This window comes from Athene cunicularia (genome assembly GCF_003259725.1).
Source record: "Athene cunicularia isolate RWA chromosome 15 unlocalized genomic scaffold, athCun1 chr15_part1, whole genome shotgun sequence".
In the NCBI taxonomy this organism is placed as follows: domain Eukaryota; kingdom Metazoa; phylum Chordata; class Aves; order Strigiformes; family Strigidae; genus Athene; species Athene cunicularia.
In genome coordinates, this window is record NW_020799121.1 from 7,579,977 (window position 1) to 7,599,390 (window position 19,414).

General features: G+C 42.0%; 1 protein-coding gene across 3 annotated transcripts in view; it reads left to right on the forward strand.

Moving 5' to 3' along the window:
- Positions 1–138: 138 nt before the first annotated feature.
- Positions 139–19,414, forward strand: part of ZDHHC8 (zinc finger DHHC-type containing 8) — a 121,089-nt gene continuing 101,813 nt past the window's right edge. For all 3 annotated transcript variants that reach the window (XR_003399528.1, XM_026859720.1, XM_026859721.1), the window contains exon 1: positions 139–351. Coding sequence is in view for 2 of the 3 variants with exons in the window: in XM_026859720.1 (XP_026715521.1) it covers positions 248–351 (104 nt within the window). In the remaining variant the exon portion in view is untranslated. The remainder of the gene's footprint in view (positions 352–19,414) is intronic.

Here is a 19,414-nt window from a genome sequence, read left to right on the forward strand (position 1 = left end):
GCCGCGGGGCCGCGCTGCCTGCGCGCCCCTGTCTCCCCGCAGCGCTACCTTAAGGGGCTGGTTGACATCAGCCGAGTGGGCCGGGCGGTGTGGGTGGGATTTCCTGTGCTGGAGGTCAGCTGCTCCCCGTCCCTCGCCCGTCCCTCCCTGCCGCCCGGGTCCCGCTCTCCCCGCGCCGGAGGGTCCCCGCATCCTCCCGGCTCCCTCCTCTCGGGTTGGATTTATATAGTGATGTGTAAGCTACAGGATGCCCAGCAGCACTGGAAAGAGGTTTAAACCTACTAAATACATCCCTGTCTCCACAGCAGCTGCCTTATTAGTGGGTTCGACTACTTTATTTTTTGTTTTCACGTAAGTACCGCTCTGGCGGAGGGGGGCCCGGGCGGGGGCCGCTCGGCCCGGCGGGGGGAGGCGGCTGGGCTTGACAGCTCCTCCAGGCCCTGCCGCTGCTGGTCCCGCTCCCCGCCTGCCTCCTGCTATCCCTTCCCGGCGTTGCCTTGCAGAGGCTTATTATCCCTCCGTATCGTAAACCGTGTCTGACTGTCAGATCCACCATTTCGCGGCACGTAAGCGCTTTCGGACTCCTGCCGCTGCCGGCTGGGTGCATCAGCGATGCCGGAGCCCTCCCGCTCCCCCGGCTCTGCGCGCAGGGCTGGTGTGTGCAGACACCTGCCCCTTCGGGCACCGCCGCCCTGGCGCCCGCCGGCGTGAGTCCTGCCCGGGTGTCACCTGGGCAGAGTCTCCTCTGCTTCGGCAGGGAGAGCTGGCCTTTCCGCCAGCCGCTGGTGTGTGTCAGGGTTTGTCCGGCACAGCCTTTTGAAGTGGAAGGAATCCTATTGTAAGCATTACGGGTTCTACATATTTTTACGTAACTGTCCCTAAAAGCCAGAGGATCTAATGAACAAATTTAGATTTGCTTGAAGGAGGGAGGGGGAAACTTTCCCCCCCCCCCCCTCCTTGTTTTCTCTTCTCCGATTCCCTTCTCCCTTAAATGCCAAATTGAGCTCTGGCGGTCAGCTTGGAGGTCTCCTGTAGTTACATTAATATGTGAGTGGTGTAGTGCTTTAGCTTTCTGTTTCCTCTCCCTTTATATAAACTTGAGTTATGTAGATCGCTAACCCTTCCCATGCTGGGGTGACGGCAGCTTTTCTGCAGAGGCGTTGTCGGTATTTCCAGAGAGATGCCACAAAACTGTGCTCTGAAATGAGCTCTGGTTAAGCTGCTCTTTGGGAAGGTGAAAAGATTGCTCTTGGATGTTCAGATTTGTTTCACTTATTTTGGAACTGTTTTCCTCGTTTCGCCATTGCTAATCTTGAACTGAGCTCAGTGAAGCTGTTAGAAGCAGAAGGCTATGTAACAGTTGGAATATGTGTCTATGTCTTTATCCTTCTTGGTTTGGCTGTGATATGATTCTCAATGTTTCAAAATGCTCGTTACTGATATAGTAATCTTAATGTAGGATTTCAGAATAGAATGCAAATGTTGTTTCGTCTAACAGTTTCTCAGATCGGAACAGGTTTTGACACTGAGTTATGCTCTTGACTTAATATGACTTGATTTCATGCTGCTTGTTTTTTTAATGCATTTGATCTGAAGTACTGGTAAATCCTTTCAGGATATTACACTGTTTCAAGAACTGGTACAAGCCCCAGGAACTGGTACAAGTGTAAGCCTGTCATTCATCATTTGGGCATCTAATTACAGTTCGGTGCTTGCGGACAAGCACAAGAAAAGTTGGCTTCTGTGGTGAACTTGGTTGACACTGGTGTTATGAATAATTTTTTAATGGTTTCATAGTCAAAAAAAGGGTCTTAATGCTGACATTTATTCTTCCTGCATCTTGAAAAATGGATATATGCTAAGGTTGTTCTGGAAGCTCTATGTTTGTTTTCACATGATACTTGTAATTTAGAGCTACAAATTGCTTAGTGATCTAAGATCTTCCTGGTAGCACAGTTGAAACATCCTTTGGCACCAGGACATCAACCGAGATGTTCGTTTTAGAATATGTTACTGTGGGGAAGAAGCAATTTGCTTTAGTCTGTTAACAAATCTCAAACTTAACTCTGCTCCCTCTGTTATCAGTGAATAATTACATGCAAAATGAAGTATTTTTAGGATCTCTCCATATTGTAACTTGGCCTGCACGTCTTGAAGTGTTAGTAAATTTTTTGAGGACTGTCCCAAACATACGTCTCTGCTGCTGCCAAGTCTTGCATGTAATAAAAGTAACACATAATTGAGCAACTGTTGTCAGGCAGTATCTGAAGTCCTGTCCATTCAAAAATACTCAGATAAATTTGTATGGAATTGCTGTTGTTTTTTATCCTGAGCAGTTTTAGTAAAATCTATCTTTGCCTTGGAATCAAAGCAAGTAGTATGCATGAGATTAGTGTCTTCTGTGTGGTGGTGGTTTTTTTCAGAGCATCTCCATTTTTTTATCTTTTTCCACAGGCAGTGTCTTGTGTCCTGAAGATCTTTTTGTTGAGATACGTTGTTAAAGGTTGAGATAGACCTGAATTTTCAGGGGTGTTGATTTGCACGGCTCTTGTGACGTCAGGTAAATCTATGATAGGCAGCAGTTGAGGCACTGGCCTAAAATTGCTTTAAGCTGTGTTACTGATACAATCCATGCTTGCTTGTCATAGAACTTTATCAGATGAAGATTTACATGTGTGTTTCCTAGTTCTTTATTTGTGTCATTAAGCACTAAGGCTGCTGTGTCTGCTAGTGAACTAACCTGTGCATAAATAAATGAAAGTGATAGATAGGACTGGGATATCAATTTTTTGGTGCAAATCAGCTCAGTGGGATATCAGAGACTTGAGCAACTGTGTGTGGTGTGGTGCTACTAAATAATGGAGGTTAATATATGTGGAAAAAGTGAATAATTTCCTTTTTTAAAACCACTTACTGAATAGAAGAAAATTCCTTTTAGGGCACTGCAAACATTTCTGAGTAACGTGTATGAAAAACATGCTCTGACTCGGCTTTCTTCCTAGACATGTTTATGGGCTCAAGCCACGTGTTACGAGTGTCTTCTGGTAGATGAAAAGCTCTTTGAACTTGAAGGCCAGGGTTAGCTTTTTAGCAGTGTAGTCTTTATTTTTAGCTTTTGTCCCAACACCTTTGCTAAATGCCAGCACATAAAGTGTTTGAAATACACAGCATCCACTGTTAGTTCATGGTGGTGTTGATCACTGGTACTCATAATTTGGGAGAATTCCATTATAGATTGTCCTTTATTCTTTTTCCTCAGCTAACTATTTAGGATCCATTGTATCACTGTTATATTCCTTCTGGTTTTATGAGGAGGAATGAAGCTATCAAGATTACTGCCTGGAAAGGCAACTAAATATTGCAGTTGTATTATTGCAAGGCTTTTAGCTCTCCCTGTGTGTTCCTTTAATAATAAATACAAGCCCGTGAGTAGGTGGTCTAATTTATCACAGTAGGAGAGTAAACAAGCATTAACTCTAAGGATTATGAAGCAACGTATCAATAATGTTATATATAATGATTAGGTTAATTTACTTATATGAACAAACCAAATGGCATAATGAAAGAAGAACTGTTTCTTCTTAATGTTGCAAGAATCCAGAGTGATTCAGTTGTAGCAGACCTGAACATCTTTCTACCAAAACCTTTTTTCTTCATATTTCTCATGAGGCTTTTCGTTAGAGATAACAATTTAACCTATTTGAGTGAAGTCTGGGCTGTTATGCCATGGACTACCGACTGCTGTGACATAAACCTTAGTGTGTTTATTCAAAGAACCTGAGTTTTGAGGACTTCCCACCTTATTTTAGGTCGCGTAATTTCAGTATTAGTAGAAAATGCCCCTTAATTGTCAGTAAGCATAGTGCTGTCATAACGTCACCCAATTAACTATTACAGTTGGACTTAATTATCCTAAAGGCCTTTTCCAAACTAAATGATTCTATGATTATTCTGGAGCTAATAGTTCCCTTCACCTGTGTAAGTTACCTCTGCTACTTAATTTTTAGTGCTGAGAACCCCCCAGTTAGTTTAGCAGCTGCAATGCCTGTATCGAAAGATTACACAGCAAACTAAAAGCATAAGGCTTTAAGGAAAAACTGTGAATTATCTTAGTAAGGAGAAAAAAAGCTCTGAATTCTTTCACTGAGTATTGTAGACTAGAAATTTCTGATAAAATACCCATTTTCAGACTGTTTTCTGTAGCATGCAGTCACTTGAGCATATTTGAAGTACGGGAGAAACACATACTTCATAACAAAGGTCCGGGTGCCACTGCTTCTTTGATATGATGATAGTAACACTGCTGTATATTATTCCTTGAAATGGGATAATAAAATTGGTAATTTTCTGTGTGAACTGAAAGCACAAGTAAGGTAAAAACTCATCCAGTCAATACTGAAAATGAGACTTCAACTTTGTTCTTAGAAGTAATAATGGGAGGTAATCATAGGCATATGCCACAGACATATGCAATTGGCACTCTAATGCAGTCTGTGACACAGGGGAATTTCATATCAGTAACCTTCAGGAAACAACTGAGGAGTGATAAATTGGTGTAGAAGAGCAACTGAAGTTGAAGTCACAGTAGGGATAGAAAGAAATAGAGAAATAGCCTATGCCCTTGCTATTTAGACAGTAGAAGGAGGAAGAATGGCTGGTAGACTGTCCTCAGTAGCTGGGCTGGTGGATTTGCCTTGGCAAGGAGGAAAGCTTGGCTTCATTCACGACGTTTAAAAAAATTCTTTGGTGTTCCCCCCACATTTGTATATTGTGTTATAGTATTTCATAAACTAGAAAGATTCAGTATTCCTGCAAAGGCTTAAACATACAGGTTAGCTGTATATGAATTCAAATACACTTATATTACGATAAATGTACTGAAACCATAAGCTCTTCTTTTCTCCCTCCCCCCAGCAATTATCTGATCCTGCACTGGAATAGCCCTAAAATAAGTATGTAATAGAATTTTAAAGTTCAAAACTATAGTAACCATTCTGGATGATAGTTAATGGAAATACAATTATAAGTGTACCTAAAACTCTTGAACTATGTATTAGATCTCATCTTCCCATGACTTGTATATGTTCATAGATCAAAAAAAAAAAGAAAAAGGAAAGCATAATTTGCTTTTTTGACTTAGGTTTGTTTAATCATGAGCAAAGATCAAGCTAATAGAAGATCATCTTTGCTTTAGTGAATTTGATTTGTATCCAAAGATGATGTTCTTACCCAAAGTGTTTTAAGGGCTTCAGTGAACTCCAGTTCCAGATGTTCAGATTGTCTACTTCTGCCAGCTCAGCGTTCTGATTTTAGTTAGAACAAATGATGAAACGTGGTTTAAAATGTAGCTTCATCTGTAACACAGGTGCATTTTATACCAAACCAGAGGAAACAGAGCTGGATACTGATAAATAGACGCACAAAAAAGGAAATAAAGGTAAATTCTAGCTCAGATTGTTTAGTCTTGATATGCTGCTGGACAGTATGAATTGTGCCTTGGAGCATGATTTTACATCCCTCTATGGTTTGGCCTCTGCCTAGTAGCTTGCTGAAAGCTGCCTGTGGATTTGGGCGTAGCTCTGGTGGCAGTTGCTTGTGATGTATGATGCCAGAAGTTCAGGGTTTACTGTGGAGTGTTTGAAAGCACATGGAAACATTGCCACTCTGCTTATCCACTTCCCCCTCATACTAACTGGACAGTCGTATCAGATAAACGTGTAATTCTGAAATGCTTGCAACACAAAGCTCATCTTCCTTGTCTCTTGTTAGCCATTCTGGGGGTTCATTTGATATTGGTAATGCTAATTATGAAAAAGAACAAATTGTCCCTTCTTGAACTTTCTTTCCAAACCATACTTCACTACTTGGAGTATTAATATATTTCTGATTTATTTTTTTTTTCCCCACATGCCAAATCAAGAAATTGTTGGAACAGGTAGGGAGCCACTTCACAAAGTATACATTCACTGACAGCCACGCAGAGGACACTGTATAGAGGAAAAAGGGTGTGCAAAAAGGTGTCCATCCATTTAATCAGGTGAATTTCAAAACAAACAAACACTGATTTCAAGTACTACAGTTTAGCCTCCTGAGATTATCTCAACATTTTCCATCTGAAATGCATCTTTAATGGCAGGTTTTCCCTGTCCATTCTACTTGCGATCCAGAAAAGGTAAGGCTTGCCAGGTTGACCTGAGTCATCTCAGTCGTCATGTCTGTCAGCTTCTGAAAAATATTTATTCTTGTTATGACAGTGAAATGTCCTTTTAAGCTGTGGCAATTTCATCTTGGCATATAATTTTTGTAAAGAGAATCTAGACAAACTTGTCATGCAAGATAAAAAGACAGGCAATCTCAACGGGAAAATCCATTTAACTAAAGTGTGAAAAGTTTTTGTTGGTTTTTGTTTTTTTTTTTTTATGCTGGAAGACAGCTCATTTTACTGCTTTTAACTAGTTGATTCTATCTTTGCCTTCAGTGAGATTGGCAAAGCTGGCAATACAGGGCACTTCTGAAAGCTATTAAAATTCATTCGTTTAGAAAAAAACCCAATGTTTATTATCAACAGGAATATTTTTTCTTCCTGTAGTTTGGGAGAGGGAAAAGGAGAATCATCTCTGTTGATGGTAGTAAATAGCTAGTCATCTTCAGCTGTGGGACGTGCAGCTATCTGCATGTGGCCACCCCGGTGTCATTTCAATGCTCTCTTCAGATCTAGTTTTCAAGGCAGAAGAGCCAACGCAGTGAGAGTTATTCCTGTACACGGGCCATCCACAGCTGTAGTCAGTGTGTGATTTATGCCAGTACCAACCTCCTTTCTATTTTTCCTAATGAGCAGAGATTAGAGATGTGTGGAAATAGGAATGAGAGACTGTCTCAATTAGATCAGGGTGGGCCTCTCAGCCTTTGAACATGAATATACAAGCAATTTTTCTATTTTTGTATAAAGTCCTTTTCAAGATGCTAATTTAAATACTGTCCGTGTTTGTTCAAGTATGCCACATGTGTATCCTTCTATAAATAGAAGCAATCTTTACAAAATTGTTCAAAAGACATGAGAACTCATTTGGTTTATTAGTAACATAAACTAAGGGATGCTACTGTTCAAAACACAAATAGAACTTCAGTTGAGAGACAGATACATGTGGTGACCTTGGAGGTCTGATTTTTAAGGTTCATTACCTGGGATGGTTGCTAATTATACACTTAACATTTTTTGTGTAAACAACTTCGTCTCTTACTAGGTGCTTCTTAGCTGAAATCAGCTGTAGGATCCTGTGGTGCGGGGATCTATCTATGTGGGACCTGTGAAAGATGACCTGGAACAGGTCTTCTGTTCTTACTTAGTGTATAAGCCTCAAGGAAACTTTTTTAAGCCTACAAAGGGAAACCATGAGTTTTGTTTAGCTTGCATTGGGAAGTGTCTGGAATACAGTTGTATCAGCCAGTTTAGAACATGAAAGAAATACTGCTGGAGTGGGGAGAAGTATCTTAAAAACTGAATCAGTGCTACATGTCTAACCAGTGCAAAAGTGGAGCATTGATTTACTGTCCTTTAATTTGAGCCAGTAGATAGTAGACTTCTTTTACTAATCCAAGAGTAATGTTCAATTTGGCTGCACTGTTACTTGATCATTTGTCAGTAGGAGCTGCTAATGGAATTGAAAGGAGGAGGCATGGGGGTTGAAACAGTAATACTTCAGTTTTTATTAGAAATTCTGTATTATTCTTTTGCAAGGAATACCACAGATTGGAAAACCATAGTCAGCCTAGATCTTATTTTACCATAGGAGAGGGAGTTTTGGGGATCCTTGCTTGGTGATTGCGATAATTAACTCAAATGAGTACACCACAGCATAGTGTATACTACATAAATCTTCAGCCAGTAATCTGTATCTAGAAAGAGGATTTAATTAGTCCCTGTTTGTTCTTCTGCAGTTACTAATGCAATTTAGCTAGACTTGCTCCAAAGTGCCTAAAATTCTGATTTCTAAACCTATTATGCAGACATTAGTGGAGACTTGACTGTTTTTCTCAGGATGGCTATTATAGAATAAACTGTACAGTAACCCATACTTAGATATTGCAGTGGTTACCATGGTTTTCTGTTTGTGAAAGTGTAAACGCAGGATTTGTGGACTTCCAATGTGAAATCCTTATAAAATATCTGTACTCTACTGCTGTGTGTTGAGATCATCCAGTAAGAAAGGACACTGGACCCAGGTGCGGAAAAAAGACCTCTTGAATTTGGATGAGGACCTCTAAACACTGAAGCAGCTGTTTCCAGTGTACGTGTGCACCATTTTGTTATGTACTTTAATATTGTGTGAAGTCACATAATTAGGAAGTGGTGCCCTTTGTGCAAGAGGCCAGCAAGCTTTATGGAACAAAGCAGGCAATAGGAAGAGGGGAATACATGCAATACAGGTTGTTGTCAAGCCACATATAAAACGATTTCATTATTTCTTGATGGAGGGAGGCGTTCATGGAGGCTGACTACTCAGTAATTCCCATGGAAATAAGGTTTGTATGTGCTGCTTTGAAGTGACTACTCTCTAGAAAACCCCTGTGTGCACTCAGACTAAACTAATCATGGAATATTCTTAAATTAACAAATTACTTTTTAAGTTGAAGCCTAACAAAGCAAACCTGAAACTGCTTAAATATATAAGGGCTTTCATAAATAAAGTCAGACAAAGCCTTATTCTCCCAGGATTCTTAAAACTAAACTGGCATTTGCATTAGCTCTCTTTCATGTCTTCAGGGAAATAATCCAATGTAATATCTATATTAACACAATTTAAGTACAGTGCTGGGAATAAGGAAAGTTTGGACATTTTCTATAAACAAGCATCATTTTAATTTAAACTTGGGTCAATCACATCAATGCTTCAAAATGGAAAGGCTCACTTAAAACTTTTCTTCCTCCTTTGATCTCAGTCAGCTGGGAGAGCCAGATATTTCCTTATGGAAAGACACTTCCTCTTCCCCCTTTTCAGCCAGTTCAGTTTTCAAAAGTTATTTGGGATTATTTTAATTGTGTATAACCTCCCTTTCAGTTTTTTTCTCATGAGTGAGATCTCATTTTGCACGTTTAGCTTTCTCTGAAGATTAATGTTTGCCCTAGCCATAAGACTCTCCAGATGTGTTATGATCTAATAACGCTGAGCACCAGTGGTTAACCCCGGTCTGCTGTCAGCAGCTTGCTGAACCACCTCCCAGCATTTGATGACGTTGTTTCTTGGCTCCAAGCGGCAGGAGCCATTAGCTGTGTAGGTGGGCGCGCTCTGCCTCCATGGAGCTCGTGTCTGGCACTGGGCTCGGAAACTGTTGCCCAGACGCTTCCCCCTGGAACCACACTGTTGACTTGGCTTCTCCTCCAACATCCCAAGGCACAACGGTGGAACAGGGACTTGGGGATGTCTGTATGATCATCTTCAGGTGGTCAAACCTGTGACTCTGACCAGTAACTCTAGGTTGTGTTTCCTTCTGTGTTTCAAATTATCTTCTCATTTCTCCCTTGTATGGTGCGTAAGTCTCACATCTGTCTTTTCTGTTTGAAGATCTTGCTGCAATCCTTGCCTTATCACCTGGCCACGTGGAAGCAAATTACTTGTTGAGTTGAGGTTTGTGGTTCGAACTGGCAGTCTAGGTTCACTTTTAGGCATTATACAGACAGTAACTCTGTCCTTGTGCTTTACATCTGTGGCTCACAAAGGTCACTAGGATGGAGTTGGGATTTGGCCTGGCAAGACTCATTTTCTTTGGGTATTACGTGGCATATAGCCCTGATGTTGCCATTGTTAAAAATTATTAGCAAGACCCCAAAGGTATGAACTCTTTCCTGTATCTGGGCGTTTTCTGGTTAAAGAATCGTGCTATCTAGGTGACAACTGTAATTCCCCATTCTCACAAATTTATTGGATGAGAAATGTTCTCATATTGGATGAAAATTGTTATCGGAGGTCCCTACCTCTAAATGAATTCTATTTCTTGCCTGCCTCGAGTTGTAACTGCTGGCCTTGAACCAGCTAAATGCTTAAAACTGTGAGAAGTGTGCAGAAGCTAGTGAAAACTGCCACTCATAGAGCCATAACAGTGAACAGGACATGAATGCTAACCTTCTTATAATATAGTTATATATCAGTTATATAATACAGTTATAATTTAGTATCCTAATTCACAGGGTCATTGCTTTTCATATTCTTTAACTCTATTTACACCGTATGCTAATTACTCTGTGAAGAACCAAATACAAGCTTGTGTAGTAATGCAGCTCTAAAGAGAGATTTCATACTATGCACATTTTAAAGTAACATTGTACAAAGTGACACCCTCTGTCTATAGTGTTTTGATCAGTGCACAAGCAGGCTGGCTTTGCACAGAACCATATTTTGTGTAAATGACTAACAAGTCTTTGTGGCAGAAACAATGAAAGCATCAACAGGCACTTGAATTTTTTTCATATGACCAAGTTTTGATGATTCTGTAGGAAGATGTATATAAAATGGCTGCTTCCTGATACACAGTGTGAGTCAAACAGAAGGAGATATGAAACCACTGAATCTGATGAGGTAACTTCTAATTCGTGTACGGAACACGAGGCATCTACAGCAGAAAAGGGGATTAATATTTGCCACATAAACTTCAAAGGGCAAAGACATGGAAAAATTAAAATTACAGGACTTGCTGGGTGTGGCCATTAAATCAATGGGATTTTTTTTTAATGGTGGAACAAAAGTTCTAGTCCATGTTCAGATGCAGAACTATATCAGAAAATAAACTGCAAGGACCCCTCTTAGCTCCTCTTGGCAGAGCTCTGCAGAGAACATACCCTCATCTTATGTAATATATCCATATTGAAACTTAAAATTTTGAAATGAAAGCCTGCTTATATGAGCAATGCTCTGAAGAAGATGAGGGATAGCAGAGGAGGACAGGCGGACACAGTTTTGTTTATACTAGTGAAAGGGTTGGTTCTTTGAAATGGCATGGTTCTGGTCGTGTCATCTCTGTGTATTTTCAGAAAATGGCATTTGACAGGGTGCAATGATAATAAGATACAAGATCTTACATGTTGACATTGAATTTGGCCCTGCTGCTGCTGATAAACAGTGTTTTCAACAGGTTGGGAGACTTCTGCTTCCCTTCTCTTAACGCCTGAGCTGAAGAAGGTTGGGTAGAACACAGGATAGTCATCTTCTGTTTCACATTTGGGCCCTTCCTGGTAGGAAGCTTTGAGCATGGTCATAAGCCTTCATTCATGGCCCCTTTCCTGACTTACGCAGGACGATGTGTGATATCCATTTGGGAGCTGCCCCGGAGACACCATCACTTGGAGAGAGGGCAAGGCCATAAAAGACACACACCTGGGAAAATGCTCAGGTGTGTATATGTATTTAAAAATTATTTTGTGGACTATTATTAGGGCTGCCTAGTGCCTGGGTTCAGGTGTTAATCCGGCAAAAAGCTTTCTGTACTCTCTCTGGCACGTTGCTTAATCCTTCTGCATTAAGTGCAAGGTTTTATCTGCGTCTGTTTCTTATGTAGGTAGTTAGCTGGGGCAAAACCGTGCTGCTACTCTCTGTTGAAGTCTCTGTCCGTTCTGGTGTCCAGCAGCATAACTGGTGAATTAGGCTGTCGGTGCTATCATCCCTGTTCCTCAAAGAGGAAAACTGAGGCGGAGAGGCACAGTACAACCGGAGTATTGGTGTTTAGGAAGTTTTGCACATATGTGCCAACTCCAAGCGAATGTCCTGTGAGCCCAAGACCCAATGAAGATCTTTCTTTAAGAGAGGGCTTCGGTTTATTCTAGGGTTTCTTCTCCATCTAATGTCAGTTTGGGCCTTCCTCAAATGCAAGGGAATGTCATACAGCAAGACTGTTTCTTTATCACTTAAATCTGTATGAATATGGAGATACATGTACTAAAGCTTTGTTGTCTGTCTTTAAAAGATTAATGGTACCATTGTAGTCTTTAAACTTTTATTTGTATGTCAGTTCACAATGGCTACTTTTGCCAAATAGTTTTTCTTGCGTTCTATTATAAAGGCTAGTGGGATAGAGCTAAACATGATATTTGTGGTTTGAGAATTGAATAATTAATGATTCCTTCTCTGGCATGCTGTGTTTGATTTATAATTCATATCTGATAAAATAGAAATGCATTTCTGAGCCAGCTATTGTCTCTCCATTTACTATCTAGGTGGATATTTTTAATTTTTCCCTGGGTGGGTGTTGGAGGTTTGTGAATTTTGGGCCCTAGCGTGTTCCTGAATAAGGTGGTTGCCAGACCCACATTTTCTTCACCTAGCATTTCCCTTGGACTCTTTATCCTTGGTAGTATCTGGCCCCAGGACTCCTGTTGACCCCAAACTCCATAGCTGCTGTGGCAGACTGCTGATGTGACCCTTGGCTTGTGGCATAATCCCAGTGCCTGGTTTGCCCTTTCAGAAGCTCTTGACAGCAGAAGGCAATGGAGAAGTACAGGGGTTTTAAAGTGCCATAAGCAACTGTTTACAGCCGCTCTCCATCTCAAGGACTAAGCACTAACCCCTTTACACCGTACATCCCTCACTTACTGTGTAACTTCTGAGTGGTCTTTACAGTCACTCTGGGTCTTCCTGGGCTGTCTGGCTCCCTCTTGTCTGGCTCTTATGCTGGGTTTTTTCGCTGTTCTCAGTCTCTCTCTTGACAGGTGACCTCCAGACTGGTCTGTTCAGGTGGATAAGGCTTTTTGCCCAATACATGCACATAGGGTGATCAGCTGCTTGTCTACCTTCTAAAGTGCCAAGAGTAGAGAAAAGGGTTATGAGGTGCAATTAAAAATCTGGTCCCATCTATTGAGCTGGTGTGGCTTTCATGGGTTGATGCAACAATTTTTCTGTATGGAGACTGTAAGCTCTCAAGTGAGTCATTGTCTTTATTGTGACGTACACACGTTTGGTATCCTCTCCAAAGAGGCTGACCCACAAGAAGTTCTGTATTTAGTCTGTGAATTTACATGATCCAGAAGAGTAAGCAGGTTTGGGTCTGGTCAACAAGAGATGTCTAGCAATTTGCCAGTTACATTGACCTCTTCTGAACACAAGAGAGCCCTGTTTAGTGTAGTGATGCAGTGGATCTTGCTTTTTTGTGATGAATTTGCTTTATGCTTTTGTTTTCATCTTTCAGAGTGGCATTATTTATTTTTGTTGCTTCAACTGCTTTGGAAATGAAGACAAGCTATTTTGAGTGTAATATCCACTTGGCATTAAACAAGTGTCTTTTCTTGCCAGTTTTCTTCTTGGTTCCCCTAGAAATAATTTTCTGTTGGGCTGCTTCTGCCATTGTGTATGTTGTGATATGTCTCCAAAACAGCATACTATGCATGCATGATGGGTGGATGCCTGCATGTCTGATGAGGGATTGAGTCCCCTGGGCATGCAAGTCCTGCCAACTCTTTGGTTAGAAAACTTAAGGTTTTAATATACATTCTGTCTCTTAGTCTCAGTTTGGCCTCTTCTTTTGGAAGACATTTCTTTGGAGAAAGGAATGATGTACTGTGGTATTTTTTTAAATACAAAAAAAGTTGACACTTATATTGAGATAGTTAATTAAACAGTCTGCATCTAATTCCAACTTCTCCCCTTAATTCCCTTCTCACTCTTTCTTACCATGCCTGCTTAAATAACTTGATGAAGCTATTGAAGAATTACACAGATGGGATGGAGCCCATCTAAAGGTAGAACCTGATTCTGATTTCCTGACATGCCAATTAAAATCTCACTGCAGTCTGATTATTCCTAGATAATTCATGCTTGGTTTAAATCCCTTGGAGGACTGTTGGTCCTCCTGGCTGTGTTACTTCAGCTGTCTCTATCATCCTGCATGTCCTGGTTCTTATCCTTCTGAAAGAGGACTGTCTGCTGCCCAGGGACAAGATCCTGTTCCATAACTTAGAAGTGATGAGCTTTTCAACAGAAAAAAGCGTAACATTATTCAACTTCCCCTTGGAGATGACTGAATCATTTTAGTTAAAAGCCTTAAAGTGGGACAAATATGAAGCAGAAAGACTACAGTCTAACAGTTGATGTGGCAAAGTGATTTAGGATGGAAAATACCATGCAACGTTGCTGTATACCTGTGCACTTTCAGTGCCATTGGCAGATATCTGAACACACTCCCATCAACTTTTCCAGTGGCTGCTAGTCTTGATGCTTCTCTTCCCTCCGTAGTTTTCAGGTTGGACTGTCTAATTTTCTCTGAAAGTCAGTCCTCTTAAATCTGCTTCTTCCATAGGGTGACAGTCTTAAAAAGGTCTCGTTTGCTCTTTGATTTTTTTTGAGTTCAGAAGACAGTGATTCAAACAAAATTATCTCTTCTAGAAGACACTTCAGACAATTTACCAGTCTGTCTTCATTTAATTCGTAGGGGGCAGGATGGAAAGACAGCAGAATATAAGATACTGCTATTTGGAATTAATATAGCAATAGGCAGAGATTTCTTTCATTCCCTGCCCACCCCAATATTTAGGCAAAGGAGGTGTATGGAAGAAGTCACAGAGTGGCAAGGGGATGTTCTGATTTCCCATGGCAGTAACACAGAAGGGATTTTATGTTTTTTCCAAGAAAATAAAAACACTTGACTATCACATGCCTGACTTTACCTGTGATATTTTGAAGGCTGTTGGAGGGAAGGTACATCAAGGGAGGCCTAGACTAACTGCTGATTTTTGCTCTGTGCTGTAGTAGCCTTGTCTGTGTCCATGTTCAGAAGGCAGAAACCTGTCAAAAGTCAACAGATCTACACTGAATTTCCAAATTATTATTAGTATTCTACATGCAGCTCAGCTTTCTTTTTGTGCTTATTTAGAAGGCTATTTCCAAGACATAGTTAAAAATAAAATTAATAAATGAACACAGGATGGCTGCTGCATTAGTGGCATTTAAAATGCAGTCATGTATTTGAAATCTAAAATTCTTTATTTCAAACTAAAGAGAATAGAACGGAAAAAAAATCAGAATCCCGAAGAGGAATGTACTGCCTGTTCAGGGTCTCTTGTCGTGGCCTCTTTTATTTATAAATATAACAAATGTTAAAGCTGTTTGTGTTCTAGAGCTACAACTAGTCCAGTGTTCTTTGTCATTCTCCCACAATGTGACAATAATCCAAAAAGCATGCTTCCATGTGGATACTACTAGGTTTTAGGTGCTTTATATCATAAATGTGTATCTGGAAATAAACTGCCAATCTCCTTTTCTGAATGATCCTTAAAGGAAGATTCAGGCACAGTAAACCAGAATTGTTTAGTGACAGTTCAGCATCACTTCACTTGCCATGTATGATCACCCTATCAAGAACTGCATCCTGCTGCGATGACAGTTTGCTGGAAACTCTCCACAGATTCATTGGAAGTTGGCGGAGCCCCAGCTCCACAAATTAGTGGTCAGAAGAGACTGTAGGGCACAAGTCTATCCAATTCTCAGTGTTGATTTGATTCTTTTTTTAATTAACACTTTAAAAAGTGTGTCAGCAGAGTGCCAAAAAGACAAGAAATGATCAGCCTAAACATTTTATTGCAGCATATGATACGGTTCCACATTATCCTGAGTACATGGCACTTAGATATGGCAATATTTTTTTCTGTTAATTTTGTTCATTTTGTGGTCAACGCCTATTTAAAATACTCTAAATAGTCTTCAAAACAAATTCTGAGGTTTTGCCCTTTTTTCTTTTTTTCTTTCTTTTTTTTCCCTCTCCTCAAATCCTTCCCTCTTTTCCCTGAATTCCCTTTAAATGCAGTATCTTAATTAATTTAAAGCCAACAAGTTAAATTTTTTCCTTTTTTTAAAAAAAAGTGGTTTTTCTGTAAGACCACTTTCTGTGTGGTGATTGGCAACAATTATTTGAGGAAGTACAATAGTCTGTAGTCCTTTGTGTAGGTCCTGCAAGTAGAGTCAGGATTAATAAAATCTGGCTAGCTGATTTTTGGTGAAATTGTCTTTCTCCTTTTTTTTTTTTTTTTGTTTTGTTTTCAAGCATCATCTTTTTTAAAAAAACCCCTGCTGCTTCCTCAGTGCTTTGTGTGAGACCTGTCACTAATTCATCCCTTCCATCAGTGTTGCCTTGCAAGGGTAGCAAAGGACAGGAGGAGAGCCTGAAAGACGAGAGCTAGTGATGACAACAGTTTTAACTGCACCCATGATTGTGTCATGTTGTAACATTTCCGACAGAGTTGCCAGTTTATGTCCTCAGATTTCGGAAATACTCTGTGCAGCTCAATTGTGCCAGGTGCTAGAACCATCAGCATGAAGCCAGCTTGCTGTGCTAGGACCTCGGACTGTTCACAGCCCTGCAAAGAGCGGGTTGGGCAAATTCCCACTCAAGACTCACCCTCTACCTGACCTTACGGGGTTGACCTTGGTTGGCTGCCTGACTCCCACCCAGCCACTCTCACACTCCTCCCCCTCAAGGAGAAAATAAGGTGAAAAAAGCTTGTGGGTTGAAATTAAAGATGGAGAACGTTTGCCAGTTACCATCATGGACAAAGCAGACTCAACTTGGGGAAATTAATTTAATTTATTGCTTATTAAAATAAATTTGTATAGTGAGAAATAAAGACAAAAACTAAACACCTTCTTCCCAATCCTCTCTTTTTTTGCACGCTCAGCTTCGTTCCTTTATTCCCAACTTCTCTACCTCTTCCTGCCCCCCTGAGTGGCGCGGAGGGGATGGGGAATTGGGGGTCATAGTCAGTCCCGTTTTCTCCAGCATGGGCTCTCCGCAGGCTGCCGTTCCTGTCGGGATACCTGCTCTGTGTGGGCTCCTCTCCACCGGCCACGGTTCCGTCAGGAAATACCCACCTGCTCCAACACGGCTCCTCCGCAGGCTGCAGTGGGGGTATCTGCTCCAGCATTGCCCTCTCCACAGGCTGTAAGGGAATCTCTGCTCTGGCACCAGCAGCACCTCCTCCCTGCACTCGCAGGGCTGTTTCTCACACTTTTTTTCCCTCATACATGTGCCTTCCACAGCCCCACCAGCCTGGTGGGGCCACAGGAACCGGCTGTGTGGGGCATCCCTGCCCTCACCCAGGCCCCTGCAGACCCCCAGGAGCCAGCACCTGAGCACGTGAACCCAAACCCCTCAAAAATAAAAATTTCTACATAGATGTTCCAGCACTTCTACAATTTATGAGAGTCTTTACATGCAGGAAAAGGAGACTGTGACAAAGCAATGATAGTGACAACAACAAAAAAATCCCTTTTGACCATCATCTCCAGCTGCACCAACAAGGTCAGTCAAACCAGTTGGGAGGGAAATGAATTTTCTTAATTTTTTCTGCATATGAACTACTTGTTTCTTAGTCGCTCTTAACAAACACTCTTCAGGAAAACTATCTAATGTGAGAGTGCAGCGATTGCTCATTCTGATTTATGAAATTCCTCAGAATTTCCATTGTGATTCTGTGAGTCATGTTGATGTGGCTTCTTCAGATGTGACTCAAGTATCTTCCATTTGCATGGTTTCCTTAATAGCTTCTCTGTCATGGTCTTGGGGTTGTTGGAGTCTGAGTTTCATTCAAGTGCCAGACGCAAACATACATCAGTTCTTGCTGCTGCTGAGGCTGAGGTTGCTAGTGGAAAGGCTTTTACTGCACCGGCTGTGAACTGTCCCCCCTGTAAGGGCTGGCTGCAGGGTTTACTCCTAAACTTCAAAAGTCATCTGCATTAATTCTGACTGGCTGTTTAAAAGCCTTGTCGCTCTTGCTAACCTCATAGAAAACTCAGTGTTTTCTTTTGGTTTTAATGCCTGTTGAATGCTGATTTTTGGTTACAGGGCTGAGATTTTTTGAACAAACTTTCCACAGAATATCCCCCTTTTCTCTGGAGGCAAGAAAAGGTTTAAAGATGTGGAGATTGCATATACTATCACCAGTGTACTAGAGGAACAAAATATGAAGCATTTACCACAGTTTTCCAGAGTTATGTTTGGGTAATTTTGGCAGCTGTACCCTATTACTGGAGAGGAGAGTACACAGGAAGGGACAAGCAGGAATAATAATCTTCTGTCAATGTCAGTAGAAGTGACTAGGTCAAAAGCTCTATGAAAAAATGGAGTGTCCAGAGCAGAAATACTAAAGCTTCAGCCTAGTTCACTGTTTTTATTTTTTCTACCCTGAAGCACTCCATCATAATGGCCTTTGCTCACTGTGGTGGGCTGACTCTGGCTGGATGTCAGGTGCCCACCAAAGCTGCTCTATCACTCCCCTCCTCAGCTGGACAGGGGAGAGAAAATACAAAGAAAGGCTCAGGGGTCGAGGTAAGGACAGGGAGGTCACTCACCAGTTACCATCATGGGCGAAACAGACTCGACTTGGGAAATTAGTTTAATTTATTACCAATCAAATCAGAGTAGGATAATGAGAAATATACCCAAATTTTAAAACACCTCCCCCCCCCATCTTCTTCCTGGGTTTAGCTTTACTCCTGATTTTCCTCTGTGTCCTTCCTGCCAGCGGTACAGGGGGATGGGGAATGGGGGTTGTGGTCTGTTCCTCACACATTGTCTCTGCTGCTCCTTCCTCCTCAGAGGGAGGACTCTTCACACTCTTCCCCTGCTCCAGTGTGGGGTCCCTCCCATGGTAGACAGTCCTCCGCAAACTTCTCCAACGTCAGTCCTTCCCATGGGCTGCAGCTCTTCATGAACTGCTCCAGCGTGGGTCCCTTCCCGGGGTGCAGTCCTTCAGACACAGACTGCTCCAACGTGGGTCCCCCACGGGGTGACAAGTCCTGCCAGCAAACCTGCTCCAGTGGAGGCTTCTCTCTCCATGGGTCCACAGGTCCAGTGTGGGCTTCCCACGGGGTCACAGCCTCCTGCAGGCACCCCCGTCCTCCGACATGGGGTCCTCCCTGGGCTGCAGGTGGGTCTGCTCCCCCGTGGGCCTCCCTGGGTGCAGGGGAGTCTCTGCTCAGGCACCTGGAGCACCTCCTGCCTCTCCTTCCTCACTGACCTTGATGTCTGCAGAGTTGTTTCCCTCATATATTCTCACTCCTCTCTCTACCTATAGTTGATGCTTCACAGGTTATTTTTCCCCTTCTGAAACGTGTTTTCCCAGAAGCGCTACCACCACAGCTGATGGGCTTGGCCTTGGCCAGTGGTGGGTCCATCCTGGAGCCGACCAGCATCGGCTCCATCGGCTATGGGGGAAGGTTCCAGCAGCTTCTCACAGAAGCCACTCCTGTAGCCCACCCACCCACTACCAAAACCTTGCCACACAAACCCAATACACTCATACTACACCTGTCAAGAGATGACACTGTTACGCCCTAAACTCAGTAGGTGTGACAGCGCTGTGGTTGACCATGCCAGAACGGAGGTGGCATGCATCTATCTTCTAGTACTTCCCCTGATCTGCTAGCTTTCCCCCCCCCCC